The sequence below is a fragment of the Sturnus vulgaris genome, chromosome Z (assembly GCF_052056855.1).
Source record: "Sturnus vulgaris isolate bStuVul1 chromosome Z, bStuVul1.hap1, whole genome shotgun sequence".
Lineage (NCBI taxonomy): Eukaryota > Metazoa > Chordata > Aves > Passeriformes > Sturnidae > Sturnus > Sturnus vulgaris.
In genome coordinates, this window is record NC_142283.1 from 36,595,509 (window position 1) to 36,615,536 (window position 20,028).

Here is a 20,028-nt window from a genome sequence, read left to right on the forward strand (position 1 = left end):
AAGTTTGAGAACAAAACAGCTGTCTATACTGGATGACACCTTTGATATATGTCATTTGTCTTGCTTCTTACAAGCCAGAGTAGCTGAATACAAAACCAAATGTTTACATCTTCACCTCACTAGAAAGCAAAATTATTACTACCTATAAAACATGCAAAACCTAGGTTTGCCTTTTCTTATCATGTCAGAATATCCTATTTTCTCTAACTTTTAATGGTCTGCCTGTGCCTAGTCAGAAGAATTAACCTAAAGGCATTTAGGTAACTTCACCTATTAGTAAACTGATCGTGGGTTGGAATAACTTCCTGAAATGGGAGCAGAGTCTGATAATTTGCATATATTAGGAGGAGGAACATATGGGATAACAGCCAAAATTCTCTGCAGGCTGCTCCCATGGCAGGAAATATGGGCTGGGAAGATGTCCAGTTCTCCAACAGAAGGCTGGTAAGTGTTGGGCCAGTCCCTGGCTAGTCAAGGGATGATGGAGCAAAGTGCCAGGAGGCAACTTGGCATGGCCCTGGTAGAGCTAACAGAACAAATGCCACCTCCACTAAACTTCACAAAGGCACAAAACCACCTTTGAACTGCCTCAAGCCAAACTGAGCTGCTGTCATCCTTCTCTGCATTATCATCTTTGTATCTCTGCACTGGGGCAACTCCTCGCATTCACTTTCAATGCAAGTCAGTCAACAGACTCGATTTCATATGGTTAGTAATGTTTTGAGGCTCCCAGTAACCCCAGAGAGCTTGATGCATTAACACCAGGTGCAAACACCATGATAATCAGTGAAATCAAAAGGAGCAATAAAAAGCCTGCAGAGTTTAATTCCTCTGTGGGTAATGGGGATGACTGTTTGCATAGGAATGCTATCAGGCACCTTACTCAGTCAGGTAAATAACCATTTATCATTGCAGCTGGATTTTACCTTACCATGATCTGACAGCAGCACAGCAGACTGCCACACTGCTGCAAGCTCATCTCCTGCTGTGACATCATGAGCAAGTACTTGGCAGCTGAAGCTATACATGACTTCATGACTTTGTCCCAAAAGAACAATGCTGCTTAGTCATGTCTGAGACAATGAGGCTGCCACAGAAACTCTCTTCTGCACAAAGCTGAGAAAAGTCCACGGTGGACTTCCTAATCATACAATACCATTTTCAGAAATTCAAAGAAGAAATTATGGTTCCACAGGATTCAGCAAAGCTTTGCCCAAAATGTTCAGTTAGGCTTTTAATATTTCAGCACCAGCAGGTTTTTTACAGTAGATTTTTTTTTTTGAGAGGGAGGGGGAAAACTGTATCAGTGGTGAGGACATTGTTCAGAAAGCTCTCCCATCCCCTAGGAATTGCTAAGCTCACTTTTATATCTCTTATGTACAGGAATCAAGAGGCAAGCAAATAAAAGCAAAACTCAGCTTGAAAGCACAGAGAGTGAAATCCATTGAAATATTAAGCAAGCTCCTTTTTCCTCAGGCCAAACTACTCCATTAACCTGCAGCAGTCTTCAGAAACATGCTATTCACTCCAATGCTGTTTCCAACAGCATTTTCTATTTTCATCTCTGTGGCACATCTTAAAGTATGAAACAGCAAAAAGTTACCAGTCCATAATAAAAGGTTACTGCCTCACCATCTGAATTCAATTCCCGGTTCAGTTGCTGACAAGCTCTGTAATTGAGTAGGTCAGTGTCTCATTATCACATACAAAAGATCAGAAAATGTGTTGGAAAATGCAGATGTTAAAATTCTGATAGTATTAGTAGAAAAAAAAAGCAGAAAAAAATCTTTGTTAAGAGAGAAGAGTGATGCTGTAGAGGAGCAAGGCAAGGCACACAAGGAACAGTCAGAGAAAATTATATACTATTCAATAGTAGAAAAGATTTCTAGCAGGGAGAAAGTCTTACTTCTATACACATGTATCATAACAGAGATGATGGATTTACTAGGCAGTAAGATTTTGTGGCAATCCTACTGTGAAAAACAAGAAGGACAATGCCATCCCCTGTATGTGTAAACTGATTTCTTCAGTTTACTCCTTCAGGTTAGTTCAGGCTGAAGGAGTAAAAGGTGTTGAAGGAGGCTGGGCTTATACTTGGTGTAGGAATCCAGGCAGCACTGTGAACAACACAAGAAAGCACAATTTGCAGCCATTTATTTAATTGAATTGCATCCTATCACTGAAGTCATACATGTGAAGTACCTGGTGGCTATTATATGAATCAAAAAGCCTAAGTTCTGGCAACTTAGTAGACAGGCCGAGAGGTAAATATCAATATTAATGGAAGGATGGTTATCACCATAGTGATGCTATTAGGTTAAGTAATGTTATGATAAGCTTGCTTGAACATTTGAGTGTAAAATTTATTACATATGTATTTAAAATCTTTTTCAGTCACAAGAAGATTTACCATGGGGATATCTTGAGTTTGTCAGCTGGTTGACGGTATCAAAAGAGGTAACTCCATTGATCTTATAACTGTGGTTTGTGGATGCCTATATTTTAAATAGATAATTTCCAAGCTGAGTTCTTTAAGCTGAAACAGCTGAACAACATTCACTTGGGGGAACAGATGTTTCCTATTATACACAACTAAGAGATTTCCATGCTGTAGTATTTCTGCTAAAGAACCTGCCCAGTTCCTCACCATGCTGAACATAAATAAACTCTGAGCAATTTCAGTCCTTTGTCATGCAAAAAAGAAGGAACACTAGTAAAATTTTTTCCTGTCTGAACCTAGAAAGAAAAGAATTTAAAATAAGAACTGAAAGTATAAAGGATTTGATGTTATTGTTAAATAAATTCTTTTTTGTCCCTCAACATAATACCACAAATATTCTTCTGACAGCAACTCCTAGAACTCCTCAGATTAGAACCACCACGACGATATAACACTATCAGCTCAGGACAAGAAAAGTCTGCATGGTCAAGCTTAAAATAATTAAAAATTGAAACATTTATCAGTAAGTCCATCTTCTGTGGCCTAAGTTCACATGACCTCCTATGAGAGACTATGTAAGACTCCACCTTGCTGGTTCACAACCAGCTTGGGAATAACTCTCCCTTTAGATTTTTTTTACATGCAGGCAGTACTCTTCTGGACCTGACAGGATCAGCATCACTGAAGTGATGAATGAAGAGTCTGATCCTATCAATATAAAATAAAGAAGAAAAAAAAACACAACAAAAAAGGGCAAGAAATTTGGACTGAGGTGTAAAAGTAGACATCCAAAACTTCCTTCTCTCAGAGTGAGCAGCTGTGGCTATTATCACAAACCTGTAAGTACAAGTGGAAGTCTTGGGATTTCTTAAGCCAAGAACAAGGTCCCTTCCTCTTAATATAGAAAAAGTATCACCCCTGAAAATTTCTTCCTTTCTGAAGACAAAAAAAACCCCTTTTTCTTCCAAATACATGTGTGAGATAGCTGAAAATTATGAGAATTGCTGACTGATCCCTGCAATGGAGAAATGTCCAGAGGAGATGGGCAAAAATGATGTGCTGAAGGAAGAATGTAAGGAAAAACAATGAACTGCCACAAAGAAAGATGAAATTACCTCAGCACAACAGGCACTGGATAGAAAATTTTGCTTTAGGAATACAGCTGCATCATTCAGTCCTAAGATCAAATAAACAGCCTTCCCTGAAATAATTAGTCAAGAGTAATGTTTTCCTGAGCTAACCAGGCCAACGTGGGAGGGTAGTGTGACTCAGCCCAATATAAAGTATAGAAAATACATAACTCAAAAAATCATCTTGGAAGATAGTAACTGGCTTGAGCTGGGTGTAACCTGCATATTTCTTCCCAGTAACTGTGAGGACACAGTGTCATGACAGCATGCATTTAGATACTAGTAATGGAATTTTGAACAGTATATTTGAATTTTGATTCCATTGATATTGCAGCTGCTATATTGTGATTGTGCTGCAATTCCAGTGTATTGTTGTAACATTCAGCTAAATCAAAGACCTGGATACATCTATAAGAACTCGGTTAGAAAGTATTGGACTATGGTTGCAGGCTACTACATGTGCCCAACACAAAAGAAGACACCATTACTGGAGGCAAGACCTGTTCCTTTTTCTGGATTACCTGTCCCAGTCATTGAATTGAAGAGCTCCCAATAGAAAGTCACACATCTTTCATAGCCTCAAATTCTGGAGCATTTGCTCTTCCACAGTGACTACTATAGCCTCAGACTCTGCATCTTTAATGGTCACAGCCAATGAAACCGGAAAGGAAATTAGAAACCTGCTTGATTTGCTCAAGTTCTCCATGACTTTAAAAAAACCAAACCAAATCAAACCAACAAACAACAAATCAAAACAAATCAAACCACAACGAAGGAAAAACTACCACCACCATCCCCAATATCAACAAACAAACAGACAAAAATCAAACCAAACAAACAGTCTAATAACTGGTCTGATAGTATTCTCCATACTTTTCCCTAACTAAAAGACCACTGGAAACAACTAAGAGGCAGAGAACTATCACTTTTCAAAAATTCCCTCCCAGAACGTGTGAGCCCAGGCTCTACAATCAATTTGCCCTTTACAGGAGGAGGCAGCTACAGGATTATCAGTGGCTCATTTTGCACAACAAAAAGCCTGATACTCAATACTAAATGAAATAATAGTGGCAAGACTGTAGACAGACTTAATTAGTAATTTAATTATGACAATGTAATGTAACTATTCTCAAAAGAGGCACATGAACTTCTCCTTCTCAGTAACAGATTTAAATGCTTTCTTTTACTCTGGAATATTTAAGATTACTGTCTTTGGCAACTGTTTCAAGTGAGCCATAGCGAATTAAACAGCAACTTTGCAGCAGATTTTTTTTGCCCATTTTTAAACTCTTTCAGCCTATATAACACTGTAAGGCTTTCTGCCAATTTTGTGCAATAAAATGCTGCAGTTCTATCAAAGATCTCCATATGCAGATAAAACTTGCATTGAAAGCATCGAACAAGAGCAAAGGGATTTCCTTTCTCTAAGAAATCTCCAAGAGCAATTGCTGTAATATTTTTGAGTCATATATCCTGTTTTTCTCATTTATAAACAAATCATTGCTGTGGCAGAGTGTGGTAGATAAACTGCTGTGCTTAAAACAGCAGGAGTTACATACCTGAACATGCAGTCATCAACATGCTTCAGCAGATTGTGTTTTGGTGGTTAAAATTAGACGATGGCTCACCCCTTTCCACCCTGCCAAAGCCACCTGATGAAGGTGTAAGCTGTCAGGAAACAGATAAGGCTACAGACTAAAACCTAAAACAGATCTCATGAAAGCAAGCAAGCAAGCAATGGGCAACGAGGAATAATTGCCTGGGTCCAGAAAAGCAAGTATCAGGAGGAGTCCTTTGGAAAGTATTTAGAAGCTGTTGAGGTTTTAATTTTACCCAAGCAACAATTTTCCTTTCTTTCTTCCTACATTTAGAGTGGGATTTGCTTAGCACTTTCTTCAGCTGCAAGAGAGCTCCTTCATGATTCACACAGGACACCAAGGCCTTAAATCCTAACAGAGCTGAAGGAAAATGAAATGTCAGCAAGAACAGAAGATTTCTTGGACATTTTGATTTCCTTAATTTGCTGCCACAGTTTTTAACACCACACCAGTGACAACACAGACAAGATGGGAACTGGAAAGGTAGGAGTAAACAGAGCAGTGACAAAGAACTCCCTCAGCGTGACAAGAAGTAATTCAAGTATTTAGCTTCTTTTTTTCCCATAAAACAAACATGGCTCTGAGTTTGAAAAGTCCCAGTTAGGGAAATCTAATACTTTGCAGACGTGTAAGAAGAAAAAAGAAAACACTACTTATAACTCAGATATCCTGCCACAGCAAAAGGGGAACTGGGGCAACAGGGAGAATTAAGCCAAGACTTCTGTTGTGACTCCAATTCCTATCTATTGAAGCATCTGCCCGTTTCAAAATAAATCTTTCTATAATTTAATGATCAAACATTCATTGCCAATTTTGCTATTTTCTAACTTGCTTGAATTATTCAGTTTATAGAATAGGCTTCAGTAAAGTGCTTTTAAACAAATGTCAGCTACTTCACATACACTTGAACAACTACATCCATCCTACAATTACAACCTCTGCTTTCTAACTCCCAATCACATCTTTTCAGAGATGCTTATGAAATTGGTGCTAATGCAGGTACCAGTTGTGGCCAATGCAAATAGTAACTGTTGCAGACCTCTTCAACAGATGATTGCGTGGATGTAACAGATCCCAAAACAGGAGGAAATTTTAACACATGCTTGTGGAACATATTGTGCTTATTAGCTGGAATTTCTTTCCTAGCCTCGTCAGTAGCAGAGAGCCTTCATCTTCTCTTTCTATACTGCTACCAAACAAGAGAGATTGTGAAAGAGTGAGGAGTAGGGTGCAGTGCATAAAAAGTCAATTGTTTAAAGACAGTCAGTTGTTTCTTTACCAGTCTTTTCTCCCCACTTCAGAGCTCTGTGGTACTGAGTCCCCCACAGGTCTACTAAAGTTCACACTTAGTCCAGACACGACTACATCAGGAGTTAACAAGACTTTTTTTTTGAAAGGAAAAAAAAACCCCAACAGCCGCTGCAGGAGTAATTCAAGTCTGTTGTCACAACAGGCTGCCTCTCTTCTCAGAAAAATCCTCTGGTAAGTGGAAAGGAAGACAACTAGGCAGCAGTGCTCTTCAGCATATTACTTCCGAAATTGTCCAGACAAGGAATAATTAACCCTCTTGTTGGGGGTTGTTTCTTTTCCCTTTCCTCCCTGCCTGTGGAATTTTTTCCCATTGACGTGCTAAGGAACTCTGATGGCTTCTTGATGGGTCCTTGAGATGGGAGGAGGGAGAGCCTCCCTGCTTTTTTGGGAGTTTCTCTCGCAGGGCGGGGTAAGGGGGGGTTAGAAATTAGAAGCAGGTAAAGGAGGCGGGGAGGGAGTTGCTCGCTCGCTCTCGGAGTCTGAGGAGGAATGTCACTGCTGCTGCTACACCACGCCCGCCATCCCAACACCGGGATTTGCCTCTTCTGCTGTTGAGCCCTGCACTGCTGCCCTGCTTGGAGTCTTTCTCGCTCCAGCTCGCTATCCCCAAGCACCCTGCCCAGCCCCGGGAGCTGTGAGCAAAGTCTGTCCTGCATCCCTTTCCCTGCTGGGACAGCGCTGCCATCACCCCCAGCGCTCCCGCAGCCGAGCGGGACCTGTCCCTGCCCAGCCCCGGGAGCTGCAGAGCAGGGCAGGGAGCCTGGGCCGAGAAGGACTGGGACTGTTTGTGGTTAATTTCATAGCTGTTGTTGTTTTGATTGTCTTGTTAGATATACTAGTAGTATATCTAACTATATACTATATAGATATACTAGTTAAGTACTGTTATTCCTATCCCCATCTCTTTGCCTGAGAGCCCCTCAATTTCAAAATTTTACTAATTCAGAGGGAAGGGTTTATTAGCTCCATTTCGAGGGAAGGCCCTGCTCTTCCCTAGCACACCTGTCTTTCAAACCAGGACCCCTCTCAATAGAAGAAACATTTATTTGAGTCAGCAGTTAAATCAACTTCACCAATGCAAACAGCTTAAAAATACAAGGACTCCACACACCAACCATCTATCAGCCATCTACCAGCGTACCTTAAATTTAACTTGCAGACGTTTGTTTTGTTTGGCTGCTTCCCTGAAGGGTTATGAAACTAAAACACCCAAAGGAAGAGCCCAACAAGCACAGCAGCCAGAGCATTAGGAGTGGGAGAAACAGGGAAGCTTGGCCCAGGTGGAAAGAAATGGTGCTGAACACTAAGAGTAGGAAGTTACCCATGTAGTTTCAGAAGAAGCTGCTAAAAGGCTCATTGCACCCCGAGGATTCATTTCTCCTCATGCCCTGCTTTTGGCCCTGTCTTTAACTTGTATCAGACGTGGTACTGCTGGCCCTCTGCTGCCTCTCCTGTTCTGTATTCTGGTTGTGTATCCTCCTGCAGCAGGAGTACACAACCAAGTGTTGGGGTGCAGAGGTGGGTGGCAGGAGGTGTGGGATTGCAGCAATCAACTGTGCCTCAAGAAGCCACACTTGAAATTCCTGCAGAGTAAGAAGAGGATATTCTGCAGAGAAAATAGACACAATCTGCTATCTGGCACACATGCCAACAGCACAGTAACAGTCTTTTAAATGTCTTTTCCTTTTCACTTTTGAATTTTACCTATTTTAAACACAAAGTGTAACAGCAACAAGGCTTGGGAACCCAACATCTAAACAAGGAAACTAGTAGAAAATAAAAATCCAAAAGTCAAGACAACTTTGGAAAACTCCTGGGAAAAGAGAAGAGAGAGTAATTAAAAATCTAACACATCATTTGCTTTTCAAATTTTTAATTAGGTATAATAAATGTACACAAAAGGAAGCATTGGCATTTTTGTTCATTTTAAGTGTATGAAATGATAGGGAAAATAGACATATGGCATGAGTGAGGTCAGAAGAATCAAGACTGGTTTGAAATATTTCAAAATGTCATGCTAACAGGATATTAAGGGACGCTTTTAAAGCCATCATGAACAAGGTTTGTTTAACATCAGAGCTAGAACCCACACTGCAAACAAGTTTGACACAGACTGAGAAAAGAAATTTTCCCCATGTCTTGTATATGCAGGAATTTTAGCTGTGAAGCCTACATTAGGGTTAGCCATTTCCTCTCATTTTGAACGAGTTTATTGACTAAATAAATTATTAGAAAGTAAGTGCAAACTGCTGCACTTTGTCATGCTAGTATTAGAAAGAGTCTTAATAAGGCTGAAGAAGAGGCAGCAGCATTTGAGATATTATAAACCAGTCTAGCACCAAGCAACTCCAAAGTCTAGTTCCCTATTTGCCCTTTGGTGGATGCCCTCTGGGGAGTGAAAAAATGAAAGAAATAAAACCACTGTATACTGCAAAGCCATCAATGCCTGACTCCCTGGATAAAGAACAAACTTACTTCATTTCCTGAAGATACACATGGTTGACATGCGAGTTAATTTCAAAGCCAAGGACAACACTCTACCAGTTACAGTGTTTATGGGAAGATGACCCCACAACATATTGGGACTGTATATTATCAGTGTCCTTCTGCAAGCAGTCACTGTAAACAGTATATTGTCTTATTGATCCTGCCAACAGTGCAGTAACATACATGTTCAGTACAGCCCTGAACTTTAGGACTATTTTTAAGTGCCCTCAAAACACAAGCTGGTTCTAGAGTTCTTGTTAGCTATGGTAATGAATTCTCCTCATTGCCCTCAAAACATATATGTGGTGAGCAGCTACTCAAAAAGAAGTGGTTCATTTACATACCTCACCCAAAGGGATGCAGGAATTAGACTTTGTGCAGTGCTTCAAATGCATAGCAAACTGAAGTTGGAAGTTTTCCCAGACTGAAATGTGCACCTTATCTATCTTTCTGCAGCACTTGCAGATGTTAGCTGACCTAATTCTGTTCTTTCTAAAAATCAGTGAAAACTACTTACTGGGGATTACCAAAGCCAGCATTAAAAGTCTTGACAAAGCACTAGGTGTACAACCACCTAAACTTCACTCTCAGCCAGATTCAGTTCCCAGCCCCTGTACTCATAACACAGACATTGTAAAAAAAAGTAAATTCCTATGTGTCTTCAATCTGGCATCCTTACCTTCTGGAAGCAATTCATATTTTGTAAATTAATTGCATATTCTAATTCTGAGATGCTTGCATCTTCAATATATTAAAAGTATATCAAACTGAAATGACAATGAAGAAAAAATATGATCTTATTTATATGACTGCTTAATTACTGTTTTAGAATTCTAGAAAGTCTTACATATTAGAAAGAATTTAGTTTTTTACCTAAATTTCTTAGCCTACCAAAGTGAAAACTGATGTTCACAACTGCTAGGCAGGTACTTCTACAACTTCAAAATAGTCATTAGGCAGAATCACATAGCCTTTTCCTGCCAATATGTCTTTTTCCTTCTGAAACTGAACAATTTCTCTCAGTTTCTCAATTTGTCTTTCCTGACGCCGGCACCGCTGTTGCGCTGTTTTGAGCTTCTTCCGCAGTTTTTCAACTTGTTCCTCCAGCTGCTGAATTCTTTTTCGCTGATGGACTGTGTCCTCTACGGTGTAGTTATGATCGCAAAAAACGGCAAGATTGCTTGGGGTCTGGAGAGGGGGCATCAATAATCCAATACTTGGATCTACAAATCTGGCATCTATTTGAGACAAATGAAAAGAAGGAGTTGATGGGGATTGTGGTAGTACTGGAGCTGCTGGTGGTGGTGGTGGCGGTGGAGGCGGTGGTGGCGGTGGCAGCGGAGGAGGTGGAAGTGGATCTTCTGGCTGCTCTGCAAATTCTTCAGACTAGAAAGAACAAGAAAACAATATATATTTTCATGCTTAACATTGTTTACAATACAACCCTCTTATTACAGCCCCAGATTAACCTAAACAACCAGGATTTAAATTAATAAAATAAATTTCAAAGAAACTATTTTCAAAACTGGCAAACATTTCTGTGCCTGCTTTGTCTGGCTTCTCAACTGGATGTATTTTTAAGCAGCTTCATTTTAAGGGCTCTTTGAAACTCAAGCCTTTGATGTCTTAAGTAGGTTTTTTGAACATTCGATTTTTTAAATCTATATAATTACCTAAGAATCAAGAACACAGACTGCAGTTTCATAAAATGGAATTCAGATGACCTAGTAACTCATTGCTACCATCCCATTCCCCTTTGTCCCTCCTCCTTTCTGCTGCACCATACCACTATGTAATTGAACTTCGCAGCCAAGTTAATAAAAACCACATCAGAAGCAGACAATCTTCTGCTGAGGTAGAATAAGGGTCAACTACTGAGCGGGCCGATAGGCTGGAAAAGCAGAGAGATAGACATGGTAAGACCAGTCTTCTCAACAACTGGGAGGGACTCTGATACTGGGTTTGGGCTGCAACATAAGGTTTTGGTTAATAGAGACACCATGAATCAAAATAAACAGCTCTTCAACAGCAAAGCAGCCTTCTCACCCTTGGTATTTACTCTTTGCTCAAACGTAATTGCTAGAATGACAGAAAGCTATCTGATCTCCCACTATCACTGCACAGATTCTCTGTCAATTATTAAACATCAAAGCAATGCAACAAAAGGTATGATATATACCTGCCCTGATATGTGGAAAAAGTGAGAATCATAGATTTTTAGGATGGTTTAGGTTGGAAGGGACCCTAAAGATCATCCAGTGTCAACACCTCTCTGCCATGGGCAGGAACACCGTTCACAAGACCAAGTTGCTCAGAACCCCATCCAACCCTTGAACACTTCTGGGGATGGAGCATTCACAGCTTCTCTGGACAATCTGTTCCAGTGCCTCACCACCCTCACAGTGGAGAATTTATACCTAATATCTAATCTAAACCTGCTCTCCTGTAGTTTGTAGTCACTACCCACCCTTATAAAAAAGCCCCTTTCCAGCCTTCTTGTAGGCCCCCTTTAGATACTGAAAAGTTGCTATGCGGTCTCCACATGATTTTCTCTTCTCCAGGCTGAACATCCCCAATTTTTTCAGCTTGTGTCTCTAAGAGGGGTACTCCATCCCTTTGGTGATATTCCTGGCTTCCTCTGGACTCACTCCAACTGATCTGTGTCCTTCCTGTGCTGGGAGCCCAGAGCTGGATGCAGGGTTCCAGCTGGGGTCTCACCAGAGCAGAGCAGAGGGGCAGAATCCCCTCCCTCCCCTGCTGCCCACACTGCTTTGGATGCAGCACAGGACACGTTTGGCTTTCTGGGCTGTGAGCTCACACTGCCAGGTCATGTTAAGGAACAGGACTGCATAGCTGGCAGATGGAATGGACAGGGGAGAAGCACAGTTCTCCCTTTTGGCAGCTGCAAAATATTAATTGGCTCAACTCCATTGCAGGTTTTTTTTGCAGATAAAACTGAAGGTTTTATCACACTGCTCTTGGTAGGTCCACTTGTACAGGTCAGGAACAACACATATCCCAAGGCATTTGAGTATAGACCAGAGCAGAGAATCAGATTCTTTCTCCCCCAAAGGAATCCAGAATAATTCAGAAATGCTTCTGTGCACATGTTGATTGGAAAAGCACTGTTGAAAACAAAGAGTTTGCATACTGCCTATTAAAAAGAAAGTTTAAAACATTCTCAGTAAAAGAGGCACTGAAAAAAATTTCTACCTACCCACCTGTTGCCAATACTATTAGGACAAAGAAAAGAGTATGGACCATGAAAACGCTGATTTTAAGAACAGCCAAGAGTCCTCACCATCAAAATATAAAGCTCATCAGATCTGAAGGTCACATCATTAACTTCCTTGACTTAACATGCAAGCAAGACAGACGTATGGGTGTCTGCCTGTCCCTTATACAAACTACAACTTGGCAGACAGTAACTGAAAAGGCAGTTTGGTGATTGGTATTGAAGGAAAGTGGTGACCAGCATTAAAGGAAAGTTTAAAATGCACTCAAATATAACTGATCATGTGAAAGTACAAAATCAGCCAACTATCAGTCTTATTTCTCAGTTTTAAAAAATCACTGCTGTTATCCTACCTAATTCATATATGAATATTCTAAAGAGCTTGACCCTATCAGCTATCACTATCAATTTTTTCTACCAAAATATCCCTACAAGGAGAAGGTAGAGCCAGCCAAAAGAAACTCACTCTTGCTAGAAACAAAAGCAAGTATCAGATCACTGCTGGATTGATGAATTCACAGAGACTTCTATTTGAAGCTATAGAGCACATGCTACCTCTATATGGAAATTATTATCATCACAACATATCACAGAGAACAGATCTTTGTTATCTCTCTGACATCATCAGTGACTTCAAATTACTTCTTCCAGCCAATAAATATTTCTTGTAAGAAATAAGTAAAGAAAAAGAAAGTATACCAAATTACATAGTGCAAAAGATAAAAACCTGTCATTCAAAATGAGCGTGGATTCAACTCCAAAACAACCACTATTATTCCTCATTATTACATTGTTACTTGAAGATATGTGGCAGTTTATTCAAAAGTGCCATGAGACAAATAAGAATAGAACAAAATCCTTCAGAATTAAAAGGCACTCACTCTTCTGTGTTTTTTGTAGATCCAGGTATGACAGTGAAATTGGGAACGTGGCTCACTACTAATCCTGCTGCACCAACAGTACTTTTGCAGACTACCCTATACACCCATTCAGCTTTCAGACTGTAAAAAAATTTGCAAGTATTTTACACACAATGAAGAAAATGTGTATTGTACAGATAAGCAAGGAAGTGTAATCAAACAAAAACCACATCCATATTTCCCTGTAAATTGTCTGTCTCTTTGTTTCCATTCTGTTTATATTCTCATATCTGTTATTAGCCACTTTTCATTTTTTAAATGAAAACGTGTTTCAATGTGTTGCCTTTTTATTTCTGCAGCACTCCCAATACTGTACATAAAGAAAAAAACTGAACAAGAAAATTAAGTTTTCATATGTGCACTTCATCCCCTTCAAATATTTTGTTGCCCAGGTCTACTACATCTCTACAATCATCTCGTTTGCCACTTTCTCTATGGCAGACTGATAGGAGACCACATATTTTATATCCTTTAAAGTAGTTAAAAATCAATTTTTTTCCATTCTTGTCTTGAAATTATTACTTCTAGAAGTTAGAACTCATAAATGACTTGCATCTCACAGTAAATTGCGCTAGTGGCACAGTGACTAGAAGAATACTTCACACGGAAGACTCTACCATTAGAAGTCAGGGACTAGTCTGGCTTTTGAACACAAGGCAAGACAGCGGTGCTCTCAGGACAGACAGAAGCAGGTGTAGGTAAGGTTCTGCCGCTCACTTTAACTTTGCAAAGCCAGAGGGCAGAGCCCTCTTGAAGAGGCCAGCTAAGTCTCACAGTTAACATCCACCACGTCTTCAGTGCTAGCAGTAGCCATCACTCATGGAAGGAGAGTAAGTGCCATTTGCAAGCATTAATGCAGGCTCTCTCAGACTCTGAATATGCAGGAACAGATGAACTACAGGGCAATACCTTCTAACTTTGCTGCCATTCCATTTAATTCTGCACATGGACGCTGAATTAAATGGACACATGAGCAGGCCAGATCCAGTGTCTGCCTGTACAACACTCTGTGCTCCAAAGTCTGAGAGCCTCGCAGAAAACAAGCTGTTGAAGGTTTTTCAGTCACCACAGCCCTCCTGATGACCCCAGGTACATAGGATCACCATCCTGCTAGCCTTCATCCTTCCTAGCCTGTATCCTCTCCCTGCTCACTGCCCTGCCACGCTGCAAACAGTTACACTCACGACACGTTCCAGCACCTGCAGCCATGGGTGCTTTGGGTTTACCTTTTCACCAGGTTCAGTGTAACAAAATATTGTGGGCACAGCATTCTCTTTTAGGAGCTTGTTATTGCATTCCCTCTTAAAGCAATCGGGGGTAAAGTGTTCTGAGCAAATGCTGCTGTACTTGGTCGGCTTGAAGTTTTTCCTCTTAACAGCAGCTTCCCACTTCTTGCACAGATCGGGTCTTGTAAGAGGAAACCTGCAAGAAAGCGGCACTTTCAGCTTTTTTGGAGAGCTTTATAAGGCGGAGGCTGGCCGGAGCCAAAACCCTCCTGCTCCCCAGCGAGGGGGATCTCAGCCCCCTCTCGCTCTGGAACCGGCGGCTCAGAGGGTCCCGTCCCTCTGCTTTCCCCAGGGAGACGCCGGGAGGGGGAGACGAGACTGCCCACCCTCAGCGGCCGCGAAGAGACACGTCCCTCTCTCTCCGTCCGTCCGTCCGTCCGTCCGTCCCGTCCCGCCCGTGCTCCCCCCTGCTCCCAGCTCCCCGCGGACCCGGCGCGCGCGGCCCCGTGCTGGCCCCGCCCCCAGCGCGACCACGCCCCGGCGCCCGCGCGCGCTCACTTGTGGAAGGAGATGGGCTTCTCTTTGTCGTATCGGTTCCGGCAGCGGTAGGCGGAACAGGACTGCACCATCCCGCCCAACCGCGCGCCCGCCGCGGCGCGGCCTCCGTGGGCACAGACGAGCCGGCGGGGCGCCGCGAACTCACCGCCGAGGGCCCATAGTTCCCCCGCCTCCCGCGGCCCCCCCCCTCGCCCGTGGCCCGCCGGAGAGGGACGGGAACGGGACGCGCGGCCTCTCCCAACTCCAAGATGGCGGCGCCAGCTTCAACGGAATCTCTCGCGGTAGCAGCGCGCACCGCGCTCCGCCCATTGGGCGCGTCAGCGCGCGGGGTTGGGGCGGGGCCTTGTTCTGCCGGCCCGCCAATCCGGCCGCCTCCTTGCCCTCGCTCCGCCCCCTTTTCCTGGCCGTGCTCCGCCCACGCCGCACCCACAGCTGGGCAGCTCCGCTCACACCCCGCACCCACAGCTGGGCAGCGCCGCCCATCCCGCACCCACAGCTGGGCAGCGCCGCCCATCCCGCACCCACAGCTGGGCAGCTCCGCTCACACCCCACACCCACAGCTGGGCGGCGCCTCCTGCCCCGCCGGGCACGACCCCGGAACCGAGGGCTGGGCTGCGGCCGTTCCTGCACCGAGGGGAACCCGTCATGGGCTATTCTGGCCGCGCCATGCCCGAAGTCTTGCCGGGCTGCCGGGGATGGTTGTCCCAGCCGGCAGGCAGGGCTACGGTTGGGTGGACGAGCGTGCACAATTCGGCTGTCACAGGGAAAGGAAGAAACTGGCACTGTGCGCCCCGCGGGAGGTTCTGGGTCTCCTCAGGGAGGAGAAAAAAAAAAAAAAAAGAAAAAAAAGAAAAAAGAGGGGTGGGGGAAAGGCAGAAAAAACCAACACAAAGACCACCTTGTCATAACACACAGTTGCATAAAGGACGTGTAAAATAACTCCGTGTCACTCGCCTGAACGTACTTTGCAGGCGCATCAGCAAACAGCAGATATGTCTCTCAAAAAATCGATCTGTTGTTACAAATAAGTTTATTTCGAACAGTTTTGACATGTTCCCATTCTGTGGGCTCACTTTCGAATTCTGCATTTAATCAGCAAGTAAAACCACTCTGCATAAGTGACAAATTTTGTATAGGAATGATGAAGGAACCTACCTTTAGGGCTATCCCAGTCAAGTGTAACATTACATTTAGAAATACAGTGACAATGATCACCCAAGTGAACTTCCATGGCTTTTTCTCTGACCCCACACAGATAATAATTTTCTCCTCAGCCTACTTTCCCCCTCTGCACTTGTTTCGTGAGGGAAAGAAAAGAAGGTTATTTGCCTTAGCTTGGAGGCTGTGGCTTCTCTGCCTAGCCAGCTCTCTTTGCTCAGCTGATGGAAGGTACCAGTCACTGCCATTTGCCTGCCCAGGAATATGACAGAAAAGCTCGTATAGCAGCTTCAGCAATACCTCTACAAAGCCACTCGCATGAGCTGCTTTCTGTACTCACTTTTGGCTGAGCACTGCTAGCTCTGCTCCCTCTCCTGCTAGGTCAGCCAAGAGACAAGGAAATCAAAATAAGGTCTTTCTAGCACTACCTTCCTCACCAAGAAAAACATGGTTACTCCTCCCCTATCAATGTAAATGCCTCTGTCTCTGTCCTTTGCCTGATGGCTTTCTTCTCCCTCGAGTCCTCCTGCTGCCAGGTTTCTGGGCACAGCCTCAAGGACCAGAAGAGCTGGGCTGTCCTATGGCAAGGTGAGCTAGGGGTGACCAGAGCTAAAGCCCAGGCTCATCAGCCTGGACAGAGTCCTGCAGCACAAGAGCAGGGCAGACACTAATGGACACATGCGTACAAGGTGAGATGATGAACCAGGTACAAGGTCCACCCAGGTAATTCAGACAGGAGCAGCAGGAGATGGTGCCAGGAACAGAACTGGAAACACAGGTCCAAGGTTCACCTAGGAGATGGAGCTGAAGAGAGCGACACCTGTGACACAGCCAGGCAGAGACTGAAGCTGCTGAGCTGTGTTGAAAAGGAGCTCTTGCCCCATAAGCAAGAGTTGGGGGCCCAAAGTACTTGAGTCAAGGTCATAAAGGCCTTAGTCAGTGCACCTCGACTCCAGTTCTCCTATGGACCTGAAGAGGGATTCTGAGTCAAAATCCTGGACTTGACACCACTGTCCATCTCCTCCTCCACTGCTGGTTTTGGAATGAACCTAGGCACAGAGGAGGCACAGCATGGCCGCATAGATCATGGGGCTAAGAGCAGAGCTCAGCAGCTTCACTAGACACTGTGAGAAGATGCACATGGTCTTGATATGTGAGAAAGCATGAAAGCCTGAGTAGGTTGCAGAAGGTGACACCTAACTGATGAGGTCCATCACAGATAAGATCTGGTGTAGATGAGCCACTGAGACCATCAGTCAGCAACCTGATTTTAAAGACTTAAACGAGAGCTTTCAGCAGCTCTGTCAGGATCACATTGGTATCCTGAAGCAAAAGGGATTTATAAAAAATTGTGTGGAAATAAATTTCCTCATCCTGTAAGAATTTCAGAAACTTGGAGAAGGGCAGAGGCAATTGTCTTGAGTAAAGACAACAAATAAATACAATCCCCAGACTGAAAAATGCTATTCACGCTTCAGTAATTTTGAAAATGTTGGAAATATGTCTAGGATGTTTGAAATCTTTTGTCTTAACTTTTTTTTTTCTCCCCAGGAAAAAAAGGCCACATCGAATTCATGTCCATCTTCTGACTGACTTTTAGTTTGACTAGTTGGCATGTTTCCTAATGGCCAAGCACCTCCCCCGTCAGACTTTCCAGCATCGTGTAGTCGGGAATCATTCGTCCTCGACACCTGCACTATAGATGGTGTGCCCATCCATCACAGACTGAACGCACCAGCACCTGCCCTAGCAGCCGCCACGAGAGGCCCTTGCTCGCTTTCCTTCTGCAGGACTCCCTGGCAGGAGTGATGGCCGGAGTGATGGTCCCGAGATACCCCCGTTCCCGGACGAAGTCCCTGGCATTGCCTTCTTTCCCACACCGCAGTCGCTGGGCGACTTTCCGTGGGGGAGGAGCAGTGCGGGGTCCCCATGGGCACCCCACCGGGAAGCCGTTCCGCGCAAGCCCGGCGGGCGGGGGAAGGAGCGGGCGTGGGGGACCGGCGGCGGCAGCAGGGAGGCGGTGACGGCGGGGCGGGCAGCGGGCCCGGGGCGTGGCGCGGGTCCGGCGGCGCCGGGAGGCGGCTCAATTCCCGCTGCCAGCCGAGGGCGGCCGGCCCCGCGGAGCAGCCGCCCAGCCCGGCCCGCCCCACGCCGGAGCCGCCGCCGGCCGGCGAGGGCGGCAGCATGAGCGGCGGGCGTAGCGGGCGATCCGCCGTGAAGATGGAGGCGCCGTTTTACCCCGAGGAAGGACTGGAGCTGCTGCCCGACTTCGTGCCGCTGCCGGGTTTCGGTACCGCCGGCGGACCTGGAGCCGATGCGGCGGCGGGGCAGAAGCTGCTGCTGGGTGCCGGGAAGAAGCGGGACCTGCCGGCTGCCGCCCCCGCGCCGCTCCCCGGGCCCTTCGCCCTTCGCCCTCCTGCCGGCGCCCGCGGCAGCGCGGCCGCTCTGCGCTTGCTGCCGCCGCCGCCCGCCGCCGCCGCCGCTCCGCCGCCCACCGCGGGCTCCGCGGAGACGGGGAGCGGCGGCGGGGCGGCGGCGGCCCGCGGCGGCCCGGAGGCCGCGCTGGGGTCGGCTGCGGAGCTGCCGCTGCTGAAGCTGCCGCCGGCCGCCGACCTGGAGCAGCTGCTGATCCAGGGGGGCGCGGGGCTGGGCGCCGGCAGCCCGGGGCCGACTGCACCCGGGGCGGGGAGCGGCGGGGCGGCGGCGGCGGCGGGGCCGTTCCTCTACCGGCAGCCGGTGACGCAGGAACAGGAGGGTTTCGCCGACGGCTTCGTCAAGGCCCTGGCCGACCTGCACAAGCAGAACCAGCTCCTGGCGGCGCCGCCGCAGCTCTCCGCGCCGGGACCCTGCTGCACCGCCCGCCCGGGGCCACCGGGAGCCCCCGCCGCTGCCGCCGCCGACCCTCCGGCCGTCTACACCAACTTGAGCGGCTTCAACCCCGCGGGGCCGCTGAGCCCCTCCGGCAGCGCCTACCCCTCCGCCTCCGCCCCGCCGCCGCCGCCGCCGGGCCTGGCCTTCGGGGCGGCGGGTCTGGGAAGCGGCCGGCTGCCGCCGGCGCGGTCCCTGGAGGAGCCGCAGACGGTGCCCGAGGTTCCGCCGTCGGCGGGCGGGGAGGGCGGCAGCAGCGCGCCGACGCCGCCGTCGCTGTCGCCGCTGGACGCGGAGAGCCAGGAGCGGCTGAAGGCAGAGCGCAAGCGACTGCGAAACCGCATCGCCGCCTCCAAGTGCCGCCGGCGGAAGCTGGAGCGCATCGCCCGGCTGGAGGAGAAGGTGAAGGCGCTCAAGGGGCAGAACGCAGAGCTGGCCGCCACTGCCAACCTCCTCCGCGCCCAGGTCACCCAGCTGCAGGGTCGAGTCCGCAGCCACCTCTCCTCTGGCTGCCACATCAACGCCGCCGGGCATCCTCCTCCTCCTCCTCACGCCGCCGCCCAGCCGCGGGAGACTCCCCCCGAGGCGGCCGCCGCCGCGCCGGAGACCAGCGCCTGCTGAAGAGGGACACCCCGCCGGCCCCGGCCCCGGCCCGCTCGGGGGCACCGCGGGGCCAAGGTGCGCGCCTGCCGCCGCCATTCTGCTATTATTATTATTATTTTTATTATTATTAATTATTATTAATATTATTTATTTGCGCCCGGAGAAGGCGGTTTTTTTTGCGGGAGCTGGGTGTTGCTAAGCGCTTCCCGAGTTCTGTCGATGTCGCATTCAACAACGAGGGTCTCCGCGGGTGGTTCTGGGGCAGGTGGTTGTTAATTTTTCAGTGAAGTACTTGAGGTCTGTAGAGATTTCCGAAAATAAGAAAATTACTGTTTACAGAAAGATTCAACTTTATTTTCATGGGGGATATAAAACGTGTGTTTCCTAATACACCTTACTGAACTGTATAGCAATGGATAAGCTTTTCAAACTTAAAAAAAAATAGCCAGAATCGTTTTTGAAAAGATGTGCGTGTATATATATATTTAAAACAT

At 46.2% G+C, this 20,028-nt stretch overlaps 2 protein-coding genes across 2 annotated transcripts; one reads left to right on the forward strand and one right to left on the reverse strand.

Annotated features, from left to right (window-relative positions):
• Nucleotides 1–8,335: 8,335 nt before the first annotated feature.
• THAP1 (THAP domain containing 1) lies at nt 8,336–15,183 on the reverse strand. Its single transcript, XM_014882396.2, has 3 exons — nt 14,906–15,183; nt 14,348–14,543; nt 8,336–10,352 (listed from the first exon to the last, which is right to left on the reverse strand). Exons 1-3 carry the CDS (start codon nt 14,974–14,976, stop codon nt 9,885–9,887), a joined length of 735 nt encoding a protein of 244 aa, XP_014737882.1. The 5' UTR covers nt 14,977–15,183; the 3' UTR covers nt 8,336–9,884.
• Nucleotides 15,184–17,878: 2,695 nt separating this feature from the next.
• Nucleotides 17,879–19,687, forward strand: LOC148219798 (uncharacterized). Its single transcript, XM_088156615.1, has one exon. It carries the CDS (start codon nt 17,993–17,995, stop codon nt 19,550–19,552), a length of 1,560 nt encoding a protein of 519 aa, XP_088012741.1. The 5' UTR covers nt 17,879–17,992; the 3' UTR covers nt 19,553–19,687.
• Nucleotides 19,688–20,028: the final 341 nt, after the last annotated feature.

Excerpts from the sequence above, each read along its gene's own strand:
- THAP1 (XM_014882396.2), bottom strand. The coding sequence starts at position 14,976 with ATGGTGCAGTCCTGTTCCGCCTACCGCTGCCGGAACCGATACGACAAA. Across the intron at positions 14,544-14,905 it reads AAGCCCATCTCCTTCCACAA|GTTTCCTCTTACAAGACCCG; the intron begins GTGAGCGCGCGC and ends GCTTTCTTGCAG. Across the intron at positions 10,353-14,347 it reads ACACTGAACCTGGTGAAAAG|TCTGAAGAATTTGCAGAGCA; the intron begins GTAAACCCAAAG and ends TGTTCTTTCTAG.
- LOC148219798 (XM_088156615.1), top strand. The coding sequence starts at position 17,993 with ATGGGCACCCCACCGGGAAGCCGTTCCGCGCAAGCCCGGCGGGCGGGG.